Source organism: Microplitis demolitor, chromosome 9 (genome assembly GCF_026212275.2).
Source record: "Microplitis demolitor isolate Queensland-Clemson2020A chromosome 9, iyMicDemo2.1a, whole genome shotgun sequence".
In the NCBI taxonomy this organism is placed as follows: Eukaryota; Metazoa; Arthropoda; class Insecta; order Hymenoptera; family Braconidae; genus Microplitis; species Microplitis demolitor.
Window position 1 is genome coordinate 14,476,970 of NC_068553.1, and position 23,833 is coordinate 14,500,802.

The 23,833-nt window shown below is 24.3% G+C and overlaps 2 protein-coding genes across 2 annotated transcripts; one reads left to right on the forward strand and one right to left on the reverse strand.

Moving 5' to 3' along the window:
- The first annotated feature begins 10,353 nt into the window (after positions 1–10,353).
- Positions 10,354–12,704, forward strand: LOC103571578 (splicing factor 3B subunit 4). Its single transcript, XM_008549786.1, has 4 exons — positions 10,354–10,507; positions 10,580–10,663; positions 10,744–11,018; positions 11,751–12,704. The coding sequence occupies exons 1-4, from the start codon at positions 10,474–10,476 to the stop codon at positions 12,582–12,584; spliced, it is 1,227 nt and encodes a 408-aa protein (XP_008548008.1). The 5' UTR covers positions 10,354–10,473; the 3' UTR covers positions 12,585–12,704.
- A 3,523-nt stretch (positions 12,705–16,227) lies between these two features.
- On the reverse strand, positions 16,228–20,859 carry LOC103571577 (mRNA-decapping enzyme 1B). The gene is made up of 3 exons (XM_008549785.3): positions 20,330–20,859; positions 18,473–18,926; positions 16,228–17,405 (listed from the first exon to the last, which is right to left on the reverse strand). The coding sequence occupies exons 1-3, from the start codon at positions 20,536–20,538 to the stop codon at positions 16,611–16,613; spliced, it is 1,458 nt and encodes a 485-aa protein (XP_008548007.1). The 5' UTR covers positions 20,539–20,859; the 3' UTR covers positions 16,228–16,610.
- Positions 20,860–23,833: the final 2,974 nt, after the last annotated feature.

The window sequence follows — 23,833 nt, forward strand, 5'->3', positions numbered from 1 at the left end:
AAATCCTATCCGCTGTTAAAGTGGTGCTGTTTTTGTAAGCATTTGCTTCATACAACACTTAAAAAAATTTTTAAATTTACATTATTTATTCACAAAATTGAATAATAATTTTATTGTTCAAACATCCTCTCGTTTTTATTAACTTTAACTCTCGCTAGATATTTTATTATCAAAGCGACTTGGTTTTTTATATGCACGTAAACGTGATATTTTATTCTTGCTCGGAAACAAGTAAGTCGATACTCAGTTTTATATTTGTACACTTTTTTAAGTTATACATAATATTATATAAACGCCGTAGCGATTTACCACATAAAGAGTCATTCAGTCATAGACATCGACCCGTGGTACTGATGCGTTGATGATATTGTATATCATTTCACGGTAGCCAGTTTCAGCCAGCTCTTACTTAAACCGCTTCAACTGACTACTCTTTCATACTAGTACGAGCTGGCGTCTAAAAGGGTTACAGTAGCGCGCTAACTGCCAGCCGCGTCAGCGGCGGCGGATACAACGGTAGCTCCCTGTATCTAAATTACGTGTTGCCACTTAGACAATTTTTTTAATATAAAATTATTTATTTTTATATACATAGTACTATAATTATTATTATTTTTTTTTTTTTTAAATAATTCAATTGTTTGGATAAAAACATTAAATTATTTATTTCTTTTTTAATTGAATATAAAATAGTTTTATAATAATAAATAATATTTTTGCTTACTAAAAATAACTAATTCTTATTCTATAAAAACTATAAATATATAAATTTAATTAATTATTTTATTTTTTTTTAATTAAACATTGAATAATTTTAAAATAGTTTGATATTTAATAAAAAAAACTATTTTCAGTTAAAAAACAAAATAACTAATTTTTATTATTTATTTTTTAAAAATTGTAAATTTAATAAATTAATTTATTTTTTTTTTTTTAATTAACATATCATAATTTTAATAGTAATAATAAATATTATCGGTTGTATAAAATAACTAATAATTATTATTATTGATTCTATAAAAATTACAAAAAATAAATTTTTTAATAACATTTTCTTTTAATACAACTATAGTGTAATTTGATATATTGATTATTATTTATTTTTTTAATTGAAAATTAAATAATTTTTTTTAAATAGTATAATACATAATAAAAAAAAGTTATTTCAATATAAAATTATTTATTTTAATACACATAATAATATTATTGATTTTTTTTTTCTTTTTTAATTAAATATAATATATTTTTATAATAATAAATAATATTATCACTTACTAAAAATAACTAATTCTTATTATTTATTCTATAAAAATTATAAATAAATAAATTCAATATATTATTTTTTATTTAATTAATTTTTTTTTTTTTTTAATTAAACATTTAATAGTTTTGAAATAGTTTGATGTATAATAAAAAAAAATATTATCATTTTTAAAAAATAGATCAAATTCTTATTATTTATTTTATAATAATTGTAAATATAATTAATTAAAATTAAAAAAATGATATTATATTTATTTGCTATTCTGTAAACAAAAAACTTAATTTCAATAATGTATACTAATAAAAATCTCTAATTATATTTGTACGTATTTTAACAACATATTTCAGAATTTAATACTTGACTACTTTTTTTAAACATTTTTATATTTTATATTTTAATTTTTTTTTAAACTTTATTAATAAATGAAGAGAAAATTATAATAACATTTTCCCCATAAACCAATTTCAGTTTTACCCAACTACATACTCCAAGTTATAAAATCATGACTATCGTGATTTTATTCTCATATCATTTAAAACAGCATTTCAATAAATATATATTTATTCCTTAAATAACAAGATATCCCCGTTACTATCTAATTAAATTCATTTATTCTTATTATTTATTCTATAAAAATAATAAATTTAATAAGTTATTTTACATTTTTTATACAACTATAGCATACATTTGATATATTGATTGTTATTAATTTTCTTAATTGAATATAAAATAATTTTTAAATACTTTAATATGTAATAAAAACAAATTTTATCAGTTACAAAAAATAACTCAAATTCCTATTATTTATTTTATAAAAATTGTAAATTTAATAAATTATTGTTCATTTCATAAATTATTTTATTTTTTTTAATTAAATATATAATAATTTTAAAATAGTTTGATATATAATAATAATAATAATAATAATAATAAATATTATTAGTTGTATAAAATAACCAATGATTATTATTGATTCTATAAAAATTATAAATAAATAAATAAATTATGTAAAATTTGTTATTTTAATAAATTTTTTATTCATTTTATTACAAGTATAGTATACATTCAATTTCTTAATGAAATTCCATTTATACAAATTAATATATAAACCATTAAAAAAATATTGTTTGAAAAGTATTAAAAAAAAAAAAAAATGACGTTTTTACAATTACGTAATCTTGGAAAAAAAAAAAACTTCATTAATAAATAAAGAAAAAATAATAATAATATTTTTCCCATGAACCCAATTGCTGTCAACTACATACTCCATGTTGTAAAATCATGACTATCATGATTTTATTCTCATATCATTGAAACAGCATTTCAATAAATATATATTTATTTCTTAAATAACAAGATATCCACGTTACTATCTAATTAAATTTATTGATTCTTATTACTTATTCTATAAAAATAATAAACTCAATAAATTATTTTATTTTTTTTTTTAAATTACACATTTAATATTTTAAAAATTGTTTGATATAAAATAATAATAATAATAAAACAACAAATATTATCAGTTGCATAAAAGTAATTAATAATTCTTATTGATTTTATAAAAAATATAAATTTTTTAAATCATTTTCTTCTTATTTTAATACAACTATAGTATACATTTGATATATTGATTATTATTAATTTTTTTAATTGAAAATAAAATAATTTTTAAATAGTTTAATATACAATAAAAACAAATATTATCAGTTACAAAAAATAACTCTAATTCTTGTTATTTATTTCATAAAATAGCAAAATTAATAAATTAAAATTTAAAAAATGATATTATATTTATTTGCTTTTCTGTTCAATAATATTTGGTAATAATAATCATTTTTATTATATTTATATAAATACTTTTTATTATCATTATTATTATTGCCATAAAGATGAGCGTAATGAAAAAAATTATGTACGTATTTTAGTAACATATTTCAGAATTTAATACTTGAGTATTTTTTTTCAAATTTTTATATTTGAATTAACTTTTTTTTTTTTTTTTTTTTTTTTTTAAACAAAAAAAAACTTTATTAATAAATGAAGAGAAAATAATTGCAATATTTATTCCCATCAACTCATATTCAATTAACTATGTACTTTAAGTTATAAAATCATGACTATCATGATTTTATTCTCATATTATTGAAACATCATTTCAATTAAGATGTATATATTTCTTAAATAACAAGATATCTCTATTACTATCTAATTAAATTAACATAAAAATTTATTAATTAATATAATTATCTTTCTTTTATTCTTTTGTTTATTTATTTATTACTAAAAATAACTAATTCTTATTATTGATTCTATATAAATTATAAATAAATAAATTTTATAAATTATTTATTTTTTTTTTATTTTATTACTAGTATAGTATACATTTAATATGTTAATTATTATTTATTTTTTCAATTGAAATTGAAATAATTTAAAAATTTTATAATGGTTTGATATATAATAATAAAACATATTAGTTAAAAAAAATAACTAATTTTTATCATAAGTATAGTATACATTCAATATCTTGATAAAATTCCATTTGTATAAATTTATATATAAACCATTACAAAAACATTGTTTGGAAAATATTAAAAAAAAAAAAAAATAATATTACATTTATTTGCTATTCTGTATAAACAAAATACTTAATTTCAATAATGTCTGGTAATAAAAATCTTTCTTACTACATTTATTAGACTTTTTCAAATTAGGGGTCTATTTTTATTTTTTTGATGAACATTGAAAAATCGAAAGGGTATCTTAAAATATGATAACAGTTAAAATTTGAGGTCTTAATATTGATATTCAGAGGTGGCTATTGCTCATGTTCGATTTTTCATTTAGTAACATAGTAAAAAATATATAACTTCCAAAAAAATTAAGATACTAAAAACCTCTACTTAAACTTTTGGTAGCAAATTTACTGATCTACAAAAAAGATATTCTATGACTTTTGCATAAATTCAACCATTCACAAGATATCCGACGTCAAAGTTTGATACAATTCGATGAATTTATTTTTACTCGTTCTGAATTTTATACTATGTCAACCTAATGAAAATTCAGAAATTTTCAATACAGTTTTTTTTTTTTTTTTTTTTTTATAGGAAATTGAATGCTCTACAAAACAACTCTCTTATCATTTTTTGATAAATCCATCTGTTCAAAAGTTATTGGAGTTTGAAGTCAAGTTAGAGTATATTTTGAAATTTTTTTACTTTTCCGGTAAAACTACCAGACTAATCATAAAATGTCATAGAATCTTTTTTGTAGGCTATTTTATTTCCTACAAATTATCTTTGATAAATTCTTTTTTTAATTCTCTTCTAGTTATTTTTATTTTAATGCCGAGCTCTTAAAATCTTAAAATCGATCAGGGCGCTTTTTTTAGGAACTTTTTTATTATCAATCATTGAGAAAAATCAATTTATCTGTATCATTCGAATTACATTTAAATTACGAGAGAAAAAATACGATCGTAATTATTTTCTTTAAATAAATTAATATTCTAATTGTTTTGTCACTAAATATGACTAAATGACACTGAATATATACTATATTATTTATTCCAAAATAACAAAGATTTATATTTCCATTTGGTTTTAGGAAGCTTCTCAAACCCAAAAAAGTGTGCATAGAAAAAAAAAGGATTCATTGACACAAAAAAACTTTACTCGCCTAAAGAAAATTTTTACTTACCCCAAGAAATTTTTCGCATTGTGAATTGAAACTAAAAAGTTATTTAGAACTATAAAAAATTTTTTGGTGCAAGGAATCATTTCTTGACCAATATAATCTTTTCTCGCTCCAAGAAAATTTTTGTATTGAATTTATGATGTATAAAATTTTTACAATTACGTAAAAAAAAAAAAAACTTTATCAATGAATGAAGAGAAAATTATAATAATATTTTCTCCATTAATAATCTTTATACCAGGTGAAATCTATAAAATTTAATAAATTTTTAACATATTATGTGCTACATTTTTCTTATTTTAAATTCATAAAAATTTTTTCATATATTAAAAATATTTATTCAATCAAACTCTATTATATTTATAATAGTATATTTTTTAGCTATTCATTCACTAATAAATGGCTAAACTCAATTGTTCTTAGTAACCAACTTATCTTTAGATACCAGCATTTGCAACTACTTTACAGTTTCCATTCTACTGTTCTTTTAATATTAAATTATTATCAAGCATGAAATGTTGACTAAGTATTATTTTTATAAAATAAAAATACTATATAATTATAATGCGCATGATATTCTTCTGTAATAAATTAAAAAATTTCTTAAACTTTTATACTGTATCAAACATTTTTGATACTCACGATTCAATAGTGGAAGTATTTTATAATATCTACCTTACTTTATGCCCACTACTAACGACAATTTGCCTCAACCAAGTAACAACTATTATTCAACATAGTTTTATTACTTGTTGTTATTTTTATTACTCAAACTTGTTACATACAAATTAACTGTATTTATAATATACTCTTATAATCAAATAACTTATTATCAATACATCAAGGTTTTTAATTTTTTTCAAATTTAACAGTTACATTTTTACGGTATATCCATTATACTCGAGTTAAACATTTTAATCTTTTTATTAACAGTTTGATCCATTCTAAAATTCTTCATTTTTTTTTTTTCCGAATTGAAATATTAGAATTTATATTCTTTCAATATTAGAAGCAATTTTTTTTTTACATTTGTTTACATTGCTGTAAGTTAAATCTATTTTCATATTATTTGTTTTATTAATAATTATATATTACAATTTAATTTTTAATCAAACTATTTTTTTATAATCATTTCTTTATTGCTCATATTTTTTATTCTCCATTAATAAAATATGGTTATTAAAAAAATATCTTCAATATATAAGTTTTATTTTATATTCACAGATTTTTTAATTAACTTGGTAGAATGCAGTAACTTTCTGCATGTATATATCATAATATAATTGAGTATATATATTAAAATAACTATTCTTTGCCACTTTAATTACACAATAATGTATATTTTTAACACATACAAGTATGATATATAATATTATATGTTAGCATATATACATATTCAAACTATATATTAAAAATTATATCATAAACACATAAGCAATTTTATTCTATTAATATATATCATTGACTTATAAAATTTTAAGCATACAATATTGATTCAATCATGTCTGAAATCATGTTTTAAACCCAAAAAAGTCTTATTTAGTTTTTCATAGAGTTGTATATATTGATATCATCATCAGATCTACTTATAATATATACTGAGATTTCTGATTTTCCTAAATATTTTTTTATTAATCAGTAGTTATATTTTCTTTTCTCAGTTTAACTGAACTACTGAATATTCATCTACCCGATTAAAAAAATATTCACAAGTATAATGAACATTATTACTTTTTTACAGCATTATTATATTTTATAAAATATCTCTCGATTATATTTTCGTTACATTATTTTTTATAGTTTATAAAAAAAAAAAAAAACAAATACACTTTCAATTTATATGAACATTATATTATGCAATTATATATTTTCGTATATTGTAATAAAAATATACAATTTTCTCATGCGGGTCTTGCGTTGTGTTTCGATTGCTGTTTTATAGCTTCGACTAAAAATCAATAATTTAAATTAATTATAAATAATACTCCTTCTTATCGATAGACTACTAACATATGTCTTAAACTATATCTTTTAACTTTAATAAATTTATATAGATATACTATGTACTTATTTTTTTAAGAATGCGTTTATTAAATCATTTTTTTTAAACATAAAACATTTTTTTTTTTTTTTTGTTTTTTTATTTTTAATATTCCATTATACCTCTTTTAATAACTAACTGATGATCATGCAAATCAATATACAAACAATAATAGTACAAGTAAAAAAAAGTACATTCCGATAAAAATTGTTATTTAATTATTCAGTCATTGTTCAAGTTTTTTTAATTTTTATCACTAACTTAATGCATAGAGTCTACAATATTTATTAATTTTGTTGTACTTGATATTAAATTTTTAAGATCTGTGAAATATATATTTAATAGTCGAATTTTTATTATCTTTTACTTTTTTTAATTAACATTACATATACTGACCGTCATATTAAAAATTAAATTTAATTATAATCATTCCATCATTTTTTTACACTAATACTTCATTTAGCTTAAAAACAGTAAGCTTACTGTATTCTACTGCTCATAACGCTTTGCATCGACCATCCAACAATCACCAACCAGCATAGTCTAACTTTTTTACAAATACTTTTTTTTTTTTTTTATTGTACACATTATATTAAATCACATTCTATTTTCTTTATTACTATTATTATTTATTTTTTTTTTTATCATATCTATATTAAACAATTCTTTATCATTAATAAATTAAATTTTAATGTTTATATCTTTACTGCTTACAGTTTTATTAATAAAAATGTGATTGTTAAATAAATCAAGAAATATAAACATTCGCAATAATTTACGAATTTCTTATATATATATATATATATATATATATATATATATATATATATATATATATATATATATATATATATATATATATATATATATATATATATATATATTTTTTTTTTTATTTAGAAAAGTTACTTATTCATCTTGTACACATGAGTAAACGACGGGAGTAACTGTTATAGTCTTTTTGCTTTACCATTGAAATTTTTATACAAGTTAAAAAATATTAATATAAGAAATTTACAAGTATCGTAATATAATAAAAGAAAATTATAAATAACAAACACATACAATATTCAGACGTTTTATTTTATTAACGTTTATATACAGTATTCATTTGTATAATCATTTTATTTGCTGAAACATGTGTGTAGGAAAAAAAAAATATTACCAGTAATAAAAAAAAAAAATTTTTTTAACACACATTTATCATCCGATGAGTATTATCATTAAATTTTAAAGCAATAAGCTCTTACTCATTCATAGATTTTTAATTAAAATTTTTATTTTTTTCTTTCAAATAATTCATGCTTTTTATTGGGTCTGTTTAAAATTTATTATAACCGACTTATGTTATTTTTTTTATAACTCACATAGAAAAGATATTAAAATATACATAATAATCCACTTTTTCATCATTTACAATTCTTAAAATAATAATGCTTACGAAGATTTTCATATCTATTATTTTTATTTGTTTCTGCATTAACATAATTTCCATTGCGTTCTGAGTGCAATAGACAACTTGTACCAATGCCAAAATCTAATAATTAATATACGATGCATTCTAACATTATCAGTAACTTTAATCAACAAATTATTCATAACTTCAATCAATTTTTTTTTTAACCAATGATAATAATTTTATATATTCATCTTTAAAAACTTTTTAAATATTGATATGATGTATCGTTGGGCTGAAAAATGAATTCGACACCGCTTATGTGTTTTCCAATCTCGTTTTTTAAACCGAATAATGTATATATATATATATACTATAATTAATTCATATATCTATTTATAATCAATATAATCATGTAACCAATAACAATAAAAATTAGAATATACCAAAGTCATCTATGCATTACAATTCTTGATTTGTACTTAATTGATAACAAAAACTGCCGTAAACATTTCTATTATTCTTCTATAATCAACAAGCCAAAACAATGTGATAAGAAAATATAATGTTAACATTGTGGCTATCAAAACATAATAAACATATATTTTATAGTCAAAGTAAATTAAAATTTTACATATAAAATAATTGTTCTTACTTTTTTTTCCGCTGCAAAGTTTAACGGTTACTTTCACTATACATTATTTAATGTTCCTAAAGTTCCAAACTTTGGTGCAACGAAATAATATTTCTTTTGAATATAAAAAAAATTCATATCTTCCGCTAGATTTTTTCCAACAGCTTCTTTTTTAAGTTACCCGAGCAACCTCAAAAAAATTCATTCAAATAAATCGACTGGAACAACCCTTACTTGTTAGTATGATGTATAATCATTCACATACGCCGGTGAAAAAAATTTCATCTTATCGTTTTAATCGAAAAATTATATTATTTCATGGATGGCTATTGACCACTATAGATTATTATAAGGTATACCTTCCCTTATAAGAGATCTAATATACCCAATCAGAGAACTATAGTACTCGATCACTTCTGCATTTGTATATCTATATCTAGTCAAATTTAGTAAATATAGGTATACAAATACATGAGTGATCGGATACTAATTCTCTGATCAGCTACTGGGTCTCTTTACCTTATATTTTATTTTTTTAAGCGTGGAGCGAGCCCGACCTGATGGCTGGCGTCAGTAATAGTCTTTTGGGCGAAAAATTCTCATCTTAATTCTTCATTTATGTTCAGCTAACAATTTTACATTTGATGTTATCCTTAAAAGTGAACAAATAATGTACTAGAAATTGCCCTTAAATTTATTATCTAGCATATATACCTATTTATTAGTCCAAATACTCTAATCAAAAAATTAAGTTATCGAGAACAAACTTCGATAATTACGAGAGTGGTTCGTAACAGACAAAACGTAAATTTTCTCATTTTCAAAAGAACAAATTTACTGTTAGAAAAAAATATTTCTAAAATGAATATGAAAAACTGTTCATGAAATGAAATTTTTCTATACACATACTGTCAAAAAATAAAAATAGTGTGGGAGCAGGTGGTGTCCGGCGTTAAGTGACGAAATTATTAAAAATTTTTTTCTATGACCTAAAAATAATATCTAATAGAAATTCATTTTTTTAAAATCCAATAAATTGAAAATTCATTTTATTAATATGCACTTTTTATTCCATACAAAAGTGCTATGTAACTATTGTAGAAATAATTTAAGATGAAATTATCTTAGGTGTACAATAATTTTAAATTTTAATCAAGAATTGATTTAAGGAAAAAAACGATAATTATAATTATAATTTTTTAGACCCCAAAAGAATTATCTTTTTCCCCATTACTTAACTATGATGAATGCATGAATTTGCACTAACGCGCATGCGCAGTAATGACTTCATACATTTACATTCAAGTGTATGTCTTTTGACTACGCAACGTTTACTAACGAATATGAAGTGAATGCGATTTTATAACCTCTATAATTTGATAAAAATTTGTAATAAAAATTTAAAAAGTTCTATTACTTGAATTAAATCATTTAAAAAAATGGCAGCCGGGCCTATTGCTGAAAGAAATCAAGGTAAATACAGTAAAAATATTTTCAACTTAATTATTAATTTAAAACTAAACAATTATTAATTTTACTTTTAAGATGCAACAATATATGTCGGCGGTCTCGATGACAAAGTCACAGAATCTCTTATGTGGGAACTATTTGTTCAGTCTGGACCCGTTGGTAAGTTAAATAAATAATAAATAAACTATTTTTGCAATTGAAAATGATCAATTTAATGAGAATATATTTTTTTTTTATAGTAAATGTTCATATGCCAAAAGATCGTGTTACTCAAATGCATCAAGGTTACGGTTTTGTAGAGTTTATGGGAGAAGAAGATGCAGATTATGCAATTAAAATAATGAATATGATAAAATTGTATGGGAAACCTATACGAGTAAATAAAGCAAGTGCTCATCAAAAAAATCTTGACGTGGGAGCAAATATATTTATTGGTAATCTTGACGCAGAAGTCGATGAAAAATTACTCTACGATACTTTCAGTGCTTTTGGAGTTATACTTCAAACACCCAAGGTAAATTATTATTTCAATTGATTAATTGTTTACCTTTAAACTATTAATTAATTAATTAATTAATTAAAAGCAATTAGCTATAATCCTGAAGTTAGCAGATAATTAACAATTTTGAATTTTTTTTTTTTTCAACTTAATTAAAAAAAAAAACTAAAAATATGCACATGTGGAGAATTGAAAAAACCACAAGTGCAATTATTTGAAATACTTTTTTTTTTTTTTAATTTATTGTTTTTAAAAAAATCGAAAAATTATCAGACGTCGATTAATCTTAGTATCATTTAGTTATGATGATTGTGAATGTAGCAGACATCAGACAAATGTAAAACTATTAATAAATAGAGTAAATAATTAATAAAATTAAATTTTTTAAAAATGGGCATTTAAAAAATTATAAAAATAATAAGTGCATTTTTTATAAATTTTTTTCTTTTTAATTATTTACTCTATTTATTTATAATTGTAAATTTGTCTGATGTCTGCTAAATTCACACTCATTAGTTATGATCCTAAAGTCAGTAGACAATTAACAATTTTTGAATTTTTTTTTTCTACAACTTAATTAAAAAAAAAAAACTAAAAATATGCACATCTAGAAAACTATACGTGCAATTTTTTTTTTAAATTTATCGTTTTTAAAAAAATCCAAAAATTAGACGTCGGTTAGTTTCAGTGTCATTAGTTGCCGAAACATTTAACATAATAAATTAATTTACTTTTAAACATTAACAGATAATGCGAGATCCTGAGACTGGAAATTCAAAAGGATTTGCTTTTATAAATTTTGCGTCATTCGATGCATCAGATGCTAGTATAGAAGCAATGAACGGTCAATATCTTTGTAACCGACCGATATCAGTATCATATGCATTCAAACGTGATGCTAAAGGCGAACGTCATGGTAGTGCCGCCGAACGTTTACTTGCAGCTCAAAATCCATTAAGCCAAGCCGATCGTCCTCATCAGCTCTTTGCTGATGCTCCGCCGATTGCACCAATGCCTATGTCAAACCCTGGACATCATCATCCAGGTCATCATGTGATGCATCATGGAATGGTAGTTCCACCACCACCTCCACCAGTGACCGCATTATCAGCAATGGGCCATCATCCTCCGGCACCGCCACCCGTTCCTGCTCCACCAACTGGTGGATTCCCGCCGTCAAACATCCCAGCACCTCCACTGCCACCAATGGGCATGTCTGCCCATCCGCCACTACCACCAGGAATGCCACCTCCACTGCCACCCATGCCTGTGCCCACCTCTCAAGCTCAAGGGCATCGAATGATTGCTCCTCCACCGCCACCACCGCCTCCATCCCACTGGCCACCCCATCAAGGACAATTTCCTCAGGGGCCTACTATGTCCTCCAATGTTGTAAATCAATTCGGACAATTTCAACCGCCACCGCCTAGACCTCCACCTCCAACTTGGAGACATCCTCCACCTCCTCCTGTATCACAAAATGCTCCGCTACCTACAGTACAACCCCCACAATTCCGACCACCTTTTCCGCCACGTGGCCCACCGCCACCTCCTCCTCCTCATGATGGTCAACAATATTAAGATTTTATTTTTATTATTATAATTAATAATATCTTAATAGTTGACTGCATCAACCTTCACAATATAATACTGTATTTTATAAGTTTTTGTTTTTAATAAACATTTTATTTAAGAAATATTTATATATATTTATTATTTTAAATTAAAGAAACTTTCAAATTCTTTAACTTTAAGGTAAACCATGTAGACTTTTTTTCATACTTAATTCTAAAAATTTTACCTGTGAGACATATTTTTTTTCGGCGACTTAAAATTAATTAGAAAGAAAATTGGAAAAAATAATAAAATGACTTCGAGAGTAGGTCCGAAATTCCCTGCTGTCTTATTTAAACCAATGAAATTTAAAAACCGCTGACTGTCAACAGAATTAATTTCTTTTTATTTTAAACTTTGAAATCGCAATTATGTTCGTGCCACTCTTATAGTAATTTTAGTTAAAATTTATAATAAAAGTATATTCATAGTATTTTGTTTGACTTGTTAAAAATTACCATTAGCATACCATTTTAACTCAAGCTCAAAAATGCTTATTACGAAATTGATATTTTCAAATCAGGGAATTACGGGTTTTTTTTTTAATTGACTAAGATTGAGAGAGCTCAAGAAAATCAAATTCTAGAATTCAATAGATATAGGAACTGATTGATCGAGTCTGCAAAATATTTAGAGAAAATAAAAATTATTTTTTTTCATTTTCAAACAACTCTGAATTTACTTGAGCAATTGCTTTTAAATGTGGGCCAATTTTTATAGTCAACAAGCTCGTTTGATTATTGCAAGAACTTGGACCTCATCAAAAAAAGTCAAATAGTTTCCTGGTACCTCAAAACGTGACTACTGATAAAAATTGAATTTTTAAAAATCAGATTGAAACTGGTATTATTTTTCTTTTTTAACTTTAAATTTTCTCAGTGGTAAGTTCATAAGCTCATTGCCTACACAGAAAGACCAAGATAGTACTGACGACTACTCCGTTTTATTCTGTTACATCTGAGGTATAAAAAATTTCAGATAGTAACCACTCACATTTAGATTAGGGTAGAAGTACCATCTGTGGCAACTGGTCCATTTTTGGACATTTAATATTTCATTTTAATTAATGAAAAAGTACAAAATAAAATTTCCATTTTAATAATGCGATTAAAGTATCTTTGAACACAATTTAAAAATTAGTTATATTATTGCGTTTTTTACAAATTATTTTATTAAAATTTTTTAAGTATCCACTAGCCCTAAAGTGGCCAAAATCAGTACCTCTACTCTATGCTCAGTTTTATCTGAGATGTAACTGAATTAAATCTGAGATAGAACTGAATATAATTCAGATGTATGTCGTTACTATCTAAGATCCCAACCAGTATGACCTAACGCTGTATAATCTGAGGTGTAACTGAATTAAATCTAAGATAGAACTGAATATAATCCAGATGTATGTGGTTATTATCTAGGATTCCAACCAGTATAATTTGAGATAGAGCTGAGTTAAATCTGAGATAGAACTGAGTATAATCCAGATGTAAGTGGTTACTATTTGAAATTTTTTTTTACCTCAGATGTTACTGAGTAAAACTAGGATAGTTGCCAGTACCATCTTGTTCTTTCCATGAAGCTAGTTAGGATTTTGCAATCTTCCATGATATCTACAAAATATTATATGACCTTGATACGTTATGATAACAATGGATTTATATTCTATGATACATAAAGAATCAAATTCATAAGTAACATCAAAATTTTTTTTGGTTTTTTTGAAAAAAGAATTACACCCAATTTACTTAAGAATTCAATATATAATTGATTCAATTCTTAATCGTTCCGTGTTTTTCTACGGCAGAATGATATTCTGGGGTCAAGAAAAGGGAATTGAAATTAATGACATTCTTTTTTTTTAATTTAAAATTTTTTTAGCTGTAAGTTAAAAAAAATAAATTTTTTTTTCTTATAGTTGTAGAACGATATTCTAGTATAAAAATATACTTAAATATTGATTTATACTCATGTAAATAAATGCTTGGACAGTTTATTGATTGTTAGGCCAAGTATACTAGGAGAAATAGCCTTTGAATATTTAACTTGCAGGAGTATAAAATTGTACGAGCTACAACACAGTCATTTTTGAATTTCATTTTTTTCTATAATAAATTTACGACAGTAAAAAAAATGAACGATTCAAAGTATTTATCGAAATTAAAATTTTTATTTAAATGTTAGACATTCGTATCAAAACTTAAATGAAATTAATAAAAAAAAATAATAATAAAAGTATTAAATAATAAATAATGGCGCGGCTAGCTTATGAATGTAATTCAGATCAGAAATTAAATGATACAAATGATTATGATTCAAGTGTACGATCATACATGTGTCCAGTTGATAAATCATATTGTCTTTATTGCTGCTGCAATCCACAATGCTGCCTTTTAATACAACGACGTCCACCAAAACATTTTTGGGAAGCTTGGTACTTCTGGCTTGGAATAGCTTTACTTATATTTCTTATTTTGTCATCTGTAAGATCTCAATTACTATTATTTTTATTATAATTAATTATTATTAAAGAAAAAAAGACAATTTTATAAAGAGTTAAATCAATGATGATAAATTTTTAATGTTTACTTTTTTTTTTTTTTTTTTTTTTTTTTTTTTCACAGATTAGCACTTACATTGTCAGTAATTGTCGTTATGGCTTTAATTTAATGACAACTGGTAATAATTTACAAATACCGTCATTGAGTGGTGGTACTCACATAAATAATGAATCAAATGAAATATCAATTCATGTAATACCGACAACGGATATTCTATTGTCAACGTCTCATATAAAAATGCAATTGGCCGCACCACAGCCAAATGCCGCACATATGAGTAAGTCTTTTAAATATTTATAGAATTTAATATCTATTCTATTTTATTTTTTTATTTTTTGAACTATTTTTAAATCCAAATACTTGCGGTAAAATAAGTTTGATATTATTATGATTTTTGGAGTAATTTTTTTTCTGTCCTCCGGCCGGAAAGTGGCAACTTTCGGGCTGCTGCCCTGAACGAAGTTGAAACTTTCCGGCTTCGTCGAGCAGAAAAATAGTATACGCACCTTGGCCAGTAAAAAGGAAAGCCTCAGACCACATGTTTGTCAGCCTCGGCCAACAATTACATGTGCTCTGAGACTTTTCTTATTTTACTGGCCTAGGTATGTAATATACTATTTATGCTTCAGTTAGCCGACGTCTAATAATTTTTGAATTTTTTTTTTAAAAACAATTAATTTAAAAAAAAAATAGTTCAGAAAATGACACCTACAGTTTTTTTAATTTTCTGCGTGTAATTTCTTTTTTTTTTTTTTTTTTTAAATTCAATTGTTGAAAAAAAAAAAAAATAATAATAATAAAAAATAAAAAAATTTTAGTTGTCTGCTAACTTAAGGATTATTTTTTTTTAATTAAAAATTAAATGGACGAAATTTTTAAGACTTAACACTAAATAATTTTTAGTTGTTACACAAAACATCCATTACAATTTTATAAAATGTTATTGATTTTAAATAATTGTTATTTATTATAACATTTGTTTTTAAATAATAAATTTGTTGTACCGCTCAAAGTAATTTTTATTTAAACTTAATTATTTTTTTTTACAGCTCCTATTGTGGCTTGAAGAAAAAAAACAATTTAACAATCTTGCTCTATTAAATTTTATTATCGTCAGTATTTTTTATTTTTTATTTAAAAAAATAGATTTTGGCGAGACTCGTTATTTTTTTTATTTGTTTGTAAAGAAAATGGATTGAGAAAAAAGAAAAAGAAATTCTTGCATCACAGATTATAATTAATCGGCATCAATGATTAAGTTTTTAAATAGGATAATAGAACACGTTATAAAAATTAATATATTTTTTAACAAGTCAATAAAGACTTTTTAATAATATTACAATGTGTTAATTATTATCCGTGTCATTGTCATTGCTGATTTTTTAATTATTTTTATCCTCACATGTCCTCTTACTTTACTCATATTAAAATAACTACTTTACGAATAAATTTCGCTAAATGATTTAACATAAGCATCGTGTAATTTCATCATAAAGTCTGGATCATTTTTAATAAGATAATTAAACGCTTGTAGTAATTGATTTCGTGTAAGAGGTTCAACAAGGAGTCGATTAGGTTCCGAAGGACTAGTTGCGGAAAACATTACAGGAGGCATCAATGCCGGAGCATTGGGACCAAGTCCTCGAGTTCCAATAGCTTCTTCTGATTCAATTGACTTGTCATCTAAATCGAGTGATGAAAATCCCATTGGCAATGTTGAAATAGTATCTGTTAATGTTTTAGTTACACTTAATTCTTCTTTAATAACTTTATCTATCGGAGTCTCTATTTCGTAAATCGCGTGTTTATAAACATTTTGTCCTGGAGTATTGTGATTTACAACTGTATTTATTGAATTTTTTAGCGGTGATTGTATTCGATGAAAACTTTTATTACCAATTATTGTGTCATTTGATTTACCGACGTGTTCAATATCTTGTAAAATTTGTGATGACAGTTCAGAGTTATTAGAACACGTAATAGGTTTTTTCGTTTTGCTTGATGGTGTTCCGTTTTTCATAAAATTTGAGGCAATTGGTAGTGTCACTGGTGGTACAATATTTGGTATTCCTGCTGGTTGAGGTGTGACAGAACGCTGCTGTTTTTCTATGTGCTCAAGAGTATGCGCTGCAGGATGAGACATCAAACGAGTTAACAATAAAGGTTTTTCTGCTGCTACATGAACATTTCCTGGAGATTGTTGATGCTCTGGCTTATAATGTCCCGTATTTACCTGAATAAAAAAATGTAAATATATATTTTTATAATTAACTACTTAAATTACTGATAATTATATTGTATAAAAAATTAATCGATGATTATTGCAAGTGCAATTAGTGAATAATCTTTTAGAAAGTCAAGAGTTCAGATTATATTTTATTTTTGTACAGATATTTTAATTCAGTAAAAGAACTAATAATAAGAAATGATTGTAATTTTTTGTGCAAACAAATCACGAGAAAGTGACAGAAAATTGACGTCATAAATTTTTTCTGGACAATATCGTTAGCACGGGAATCGGAATTAAATTTGAAAATGACAATTAATTTTTCAATAATTAATCGACGTCAATTGTTCCGATATTTTCTAGGCCTCACATTACTGATAAGAACCAGCTCTTAAAAATACTTTTAATTGTTTTTTACAGGACATTTATGGGTCTGCAATTGTTTAGTAACTTATTTAAAAATTATACATTAACCCTAATAGCACAGTTTGCTTTAGCAAAAGTTTACTTTACAAAAGTTTTCTTGAATTTTTCGTCAGATGTTCGTCAACTTCGAACTTTTTCGTTTTTGATAACAATTTATGTAAAACTTGCTATACAATTTGATGTAAATTTACTACCCGAATTAGAATGCAAATTCACTTTAAAATTAGACTTGAAAAATTGTAAAGTATTTATTTTTACCGTCAAATTGTAGACATTTTTATGTATAAATTTGCTTACGTTTTGAAATGGTAAGATTGAACATTACTGACTTTTTTTTTTTTTTTTTTTTTTTCAAGTAAAAAGTTACCTTTAAATTGAACAAAAATTAACCGCAAATTTTTCTTTCCACCTTTTGCTGTCAAATTGTCAGTAAATTCGAACAACAAATTACAGGCAATTTCAATGTCAAATTACATGCAATTTCAATGTCAAATTACAGGCGATTTCAAGCAAAAGTGGCTATTAGGGAAATTTAATATAAAATTGCTAGTCACTAGAAATGAAATTTAAAGAATAAACATCTTACGATAGAGCAAGAAGTATAAGAAATTTAAGTTTTATCACAAATTAAAAAAAAAATATTTTACCTTAGCTTTGGCAAAGAAATCGACAACACTTTGAGATGTTCCATCAAATAATCCACCTGTTGTTGTATTAACTCTTGAATGGGAAAAAGAACTGACGTCTTCAGAAGTCTTATCAGTTTTAGTGTTATTGTCATCTTGACCGTTACTTTCTCTACTAGTGTTAAAATTTTCTTGAGCTTTACTGAGCATGCTAAATATATCGACATTATTGAAAGAGTTGTTTGTTTTGTTAATGACTTGTTTTTTATTTTTTAAACTTGTATTCATTTTTAAGCTTAGGTCAGAATGTTTAACAAGTTGTTTTAAAATAGCCGCAATGCGAATACACTCGTTTTTGTCATAAAACCAAATACCAAAGATGTTACATTTTGAATTTCTGTAGAGTAAAAATGGCTCTTGGAGCTCTAGGTCAAGCCTCTGTGTCACAGGTTCAACTAAGTTGTTGGTATTTAATCTGTAATCATTTTTTTTTTTTTAATAAATTAAACAATAATTAAATTAATTCAAGGGATTTATTAAATTTATGTTAAATTTTGTTTAAAAAAGTATCCCTTATTAAAAGAAACGATTATAAAAAAAAAAGTTTTAAACAATTCTTAATGCTTTTGAATACTTTGAATACTTTTGAATCGCCCTTCTTATGGGAGTTTAACACAGGGATGAACTATTATAAATTTAATAAAGTCAAATTTTTTAAATTTCTATTTGAAATATCCCGTGTAAAAAAAAATCGTCGAAAAAATGTTGGTTATTCCAAACATGATACAATGACGAACTTTTTTAAAACGACTCAAATTTTTGAAAATACAAAGAAAAAAACAATTGAATTAATATTACACAGGAAAATAGGAATTTTTGGTGCAAAAAATATTGCACACCTCAAGCGCGGAAACGCTGAGGGTGCTTTATGAACAGTTTTTTTTGCATTATAAAATGAAAATAAAAATTTTCTTGGGACTAAAAGAAATTTCTTGGCGCAAGAAATTTTTATCTTCAATTCGAAATTTAAAAAAACTTTGTGTCAAAAAATCCTGTTTTTCTACGAGTGTAAATGTAGCAGACATTAGACAAAATTAAAATTATAAATAAATAAAGTAAATAATTTAAACAATAATATTCATAAGAAATGTACTTATTAATTTCAAAATTTTTTAAATGCCTATTTTTTTTAATTTTATTTTATTAATTATTTACTCGATTTATTTATAATTTAAAATTTGTCTGATGCCTGCTACATTTACACTCATGTTTGTTAATTTTTTCTTAAAAGTAATAGCTTTTATCATTTTTTTCAGTGCAAAATACGGTCAGAAAAAAAATAATTTGTCATTATTTATGAACTTTTTTCAAGCATATTTTAAAACTATCAAGTCAATCATTGATTCTTCCTTTGAATTTTTAAAAGTTTAAAAAACATTCAGAAGAAGTTGATCGTTGTGTCACGTATTGAAGTTTAAAATAATGAACGCTTTTTTCAATAATTTTTTTTTCACAGGATTGCCACTTGCTTTGGCATTAAAATTTTCGACAGATTATTTCTAAAATTACATGAGTGTGAATGTAACTGACAATTATGAATTTTTTTAATTTTTGAATAAATAAAATGTGAGTAGAATAAAAAAAAAATTTAAAAAAGCATATTTAGATAATTTAAAAATCAGCGCGCGCATTTTTTAATATTTCATTATTTAAATTTATTAATTTATTTATTTAAAATTTATAAATCGATGTCTGCTGCATTCACACTCATAAAAATACCATAGCAATTTCAAAAGATTTGAAGATTCGATAAGATTGTAAGAAGTAGATTTATAAATTGAGTAAATAAATAAATAATAATGAAAATAAAATGCGTACCGATTCATAATAAGAATACTATTGTAAGGTTCGCCATTTCTTGAGTAAACAAACAATGCGCCTTCGATATCAGTCTTCTCCCATTCATTGTTCTCAGCATTAAATTTATAAAGAGCCACATGCGTTGCTGTTTCTAAAATATCTTTTACATATGGATCAACGCGTTTTAGAGCTGCCATATTCATTTTTAATTCTGTTACATCTGCCATTATTTCAGGTTAAATAAATAATCTTATTTTTATTTATAATAGTCGTAAGTGTACGTATGACTTGCTATACTTTTTTTTGTTCACCAAAAACTCGTTTGGTTTATTGTTAATAATTATTGTATAAAATTAATCTATTCAAATACACAAATAACACTAACAAAATATCATACCAAGAAATATATCATTTTAATTACAATGTACACGTGTTCTTATAATTTTTTTTTACTTCTATTAACTTGCAAGTACATCAACAATTGCCAAGGTCCAAGACGCCTGCACTATTAAATATCCACCATTTTGACCGTGAATTAGGTTCGGGTAGTTCGGCTAACTTCGGCTCCATTCGAGTTTGAAATCTTAGAGAAGAAAATTTTACGATCTTTATCGAAAAATTACGACGCAGTTTGTATAGTAATGGAAATTAACAAACTGGGTCACGCAGCCTGGTGATAAAAAATCAAACTAATGACAGCTTACACAATCAAGTAAATGTATGCTATCAACATCATCAATAACTTCATACAACAAATTATTAATTAAGAAACAAAAATTAAAATATAATTTAGAATATTTAGAGAACGTAAAAAGTAAAAAAATTGAGCATTTTGTACAGTAAGAGATTGTCGGAGTAAAGCAAATAAAAATTTAAACATGGTTTTCTATAAATTTCCGGAGGCTGATAATCGTTCTAGTGTTATCAGAAAATTTTTTTGATAATTTGGAAAAAGTTGATGAATTGAAAGTGTGGAAGAAGTTATTTTGAAAATAAATAGTGACTCATCGAATGAAAGTTTGCTCCTTACATTTTTAAAAAACTGATTATATATTGCCAGATACGTTTGTAAAGCTTAACCTAAAATTTAAAAACTGAAAATGTTATTTTTTTTCTTTTCAAATAAATAAATATTTACATTAATACTTTTGTTATTCTGTAATTTTTTTAATTTTTGCATTGATTTCATGGGGTTTTCTTTCATATAAGACATTTATATTTATCATTTTTTTCCGCGGTTCATTTCACATTTAATTAAATATCCGACAAGTAAAGTTCGTTCGGGATCATTTATATTTTTTTTTTTTGGGTTTTTATCCGTCCAAGATAATTTGTCTATGAAATTTAATAACATTTCATTTATTTACCCCACTATGTCATGGGTTACGCATTTAAAAGTGTAAGCTACTGTCCGACATGTTTCTTAAGCCACGCCTCCGTGCCAGTTCTCAAAACGCGGGATAAATACAAATGTTAAATATTATTTTCTATATGTATCTATATAAGGACCCAAGTAGCAGGCTTGGCTTTGTGACATCTATAAGATAGCAGTTTTGAGGCTGTTTTTTGACCTAGCGATAAGGCACTGATATGTTGACAAAATAATCAGAAATTAAAATTAATGTCACTGAAAAATATCTGCTTAAAAAAGACGACACAATTGATTAAGAAGTCTAATTTAAAATGATTTGAGATAACGTAATTCTTAATCATTTTGAATTATTCTAAATTGTCTGTATTATTTTGCTTTCGAGCATAAATTTTGAAATGAATCATTTTAAATCATATTGAATTAAAAAGAAATGAAATATTATTTTATGATTTGAAATGATTTAAATTTTCGAATTGATTTTGAATGAAAAAATAATATCGAAATTTCTGGTATAATTTAAAATAATTCGAAGTTAAGAATTTTCAACGAATTTGAATTATTTCAAATTATAATTTTATGATATCAGCCATGTTGTGATAAAACGACGTATCTCGAGATACGCTGTTTTGTCGTAACAGAGCTAAAAAGGTTTATTTAGTGTCACTTAATAATAGGGTATCATCAAAAGTTTGCTAATTTAATTATTTATGCCAATAATAGTGATCAAATGTGTGTTTAAAAGAAATGAAAAAAACGTATCTTTTTTACTGCTTCGTCACGTGAAAATTTAATTCTTCGAGTTATAGCGTTTTGTCATAACAATTTCATCTATTTATCAAAATAAGCATTAGTTTCTTACGATATAAAAAACGTATCTCGAGTTACAACGTTTTGTCATAACAGAAATTAATTTTTCTGTCAAATTATACTCAAATTCTATTAAAACTTTGAACGCTATTTTCTCGAAACTATAATTTTTGAGATACGTCGTTTTGTCATGACAGGGCAGAACTACAGCACAGGAAATTTTGGGTGTCAGACATTAGGTCTTCAAACATCACTGTTTGAAACATTAATTCAAACTAATAATTACTCAGACAACATTCAAGTCGGAATTACTGTTTTACGACTGAAGACGTCTTCAGGAAGTCTTATAATGACTTTCTAAAGGTATCATTTTTAAGAACTCTTAATTAAGAGTTCTTGAAGACTCTATAAATAAGACGTCAGTTTGTAACGTCTAAATGCATTCTTTTTTTTTTTTTAATTTCTTTGAAGCCAAAATTAGGAACTCCGTAAGACGTCGTGATAAACCCATACTGAAATCTTATTTGCGAAGTCAGAAAAAAGAACTCTTTAAAAACTCATTTTAGACGTCTTATTGAGTTCGCTAGATGGTTCATTCGACATCTTGAGAACTTCTTAAAGACTTCTTTAAGATGTTGATAAGACGTCCAAATCATAAATAGGAACTCATTCAGAACTCATCAAGATGCCATTTTCTTATATGGGTGGCTCTAAATAATTATTTTGCATTTTTTACCTTATCTAAAAATTCTAAACTTGTTCATTATATAAAATAGTATTTATTTAAATTTGAGACTGAGGTCTATATTAGTTTCAGATTACATGAGTTTTTTTTTTAATTTGTTACCTTAAATCATACAAAATTTCTACGATATATGTAACAAAAAAATAAATTTTAATGAAGTTTTTATGAACTGGAACAAAATGTAACCTGTACTAAATACAGGTCGGGCCGTACTCAATATTGTAATTATTACTAAACTAATAATAATGATAATAATAATTAATAATAATAATAAATTTTATTAAAAACCGTAAGATGGACGGTGGAGTAAAGGACTTTCATGATATAATGTAATTTTAATAGTTATTATACTAAAAATTATGTTTATCATTAGAAAATTGTAATTATTAGTAAACTAATAATAATGATAATAATAATTAATAATAATAATAAATTTTTTTATTTTCTTTTTTTTTTTTCTCGAAAATTCTCGAATTTTAGATTTCTATTAATTTATTAATTGATTATCATTACAATGATTTATTCAGCTTCCAAAAAAATGCATAAGGCGAACTTCTACGAAAAATTTTCATCATTAGAGAGAGAGTCCCATAAATAT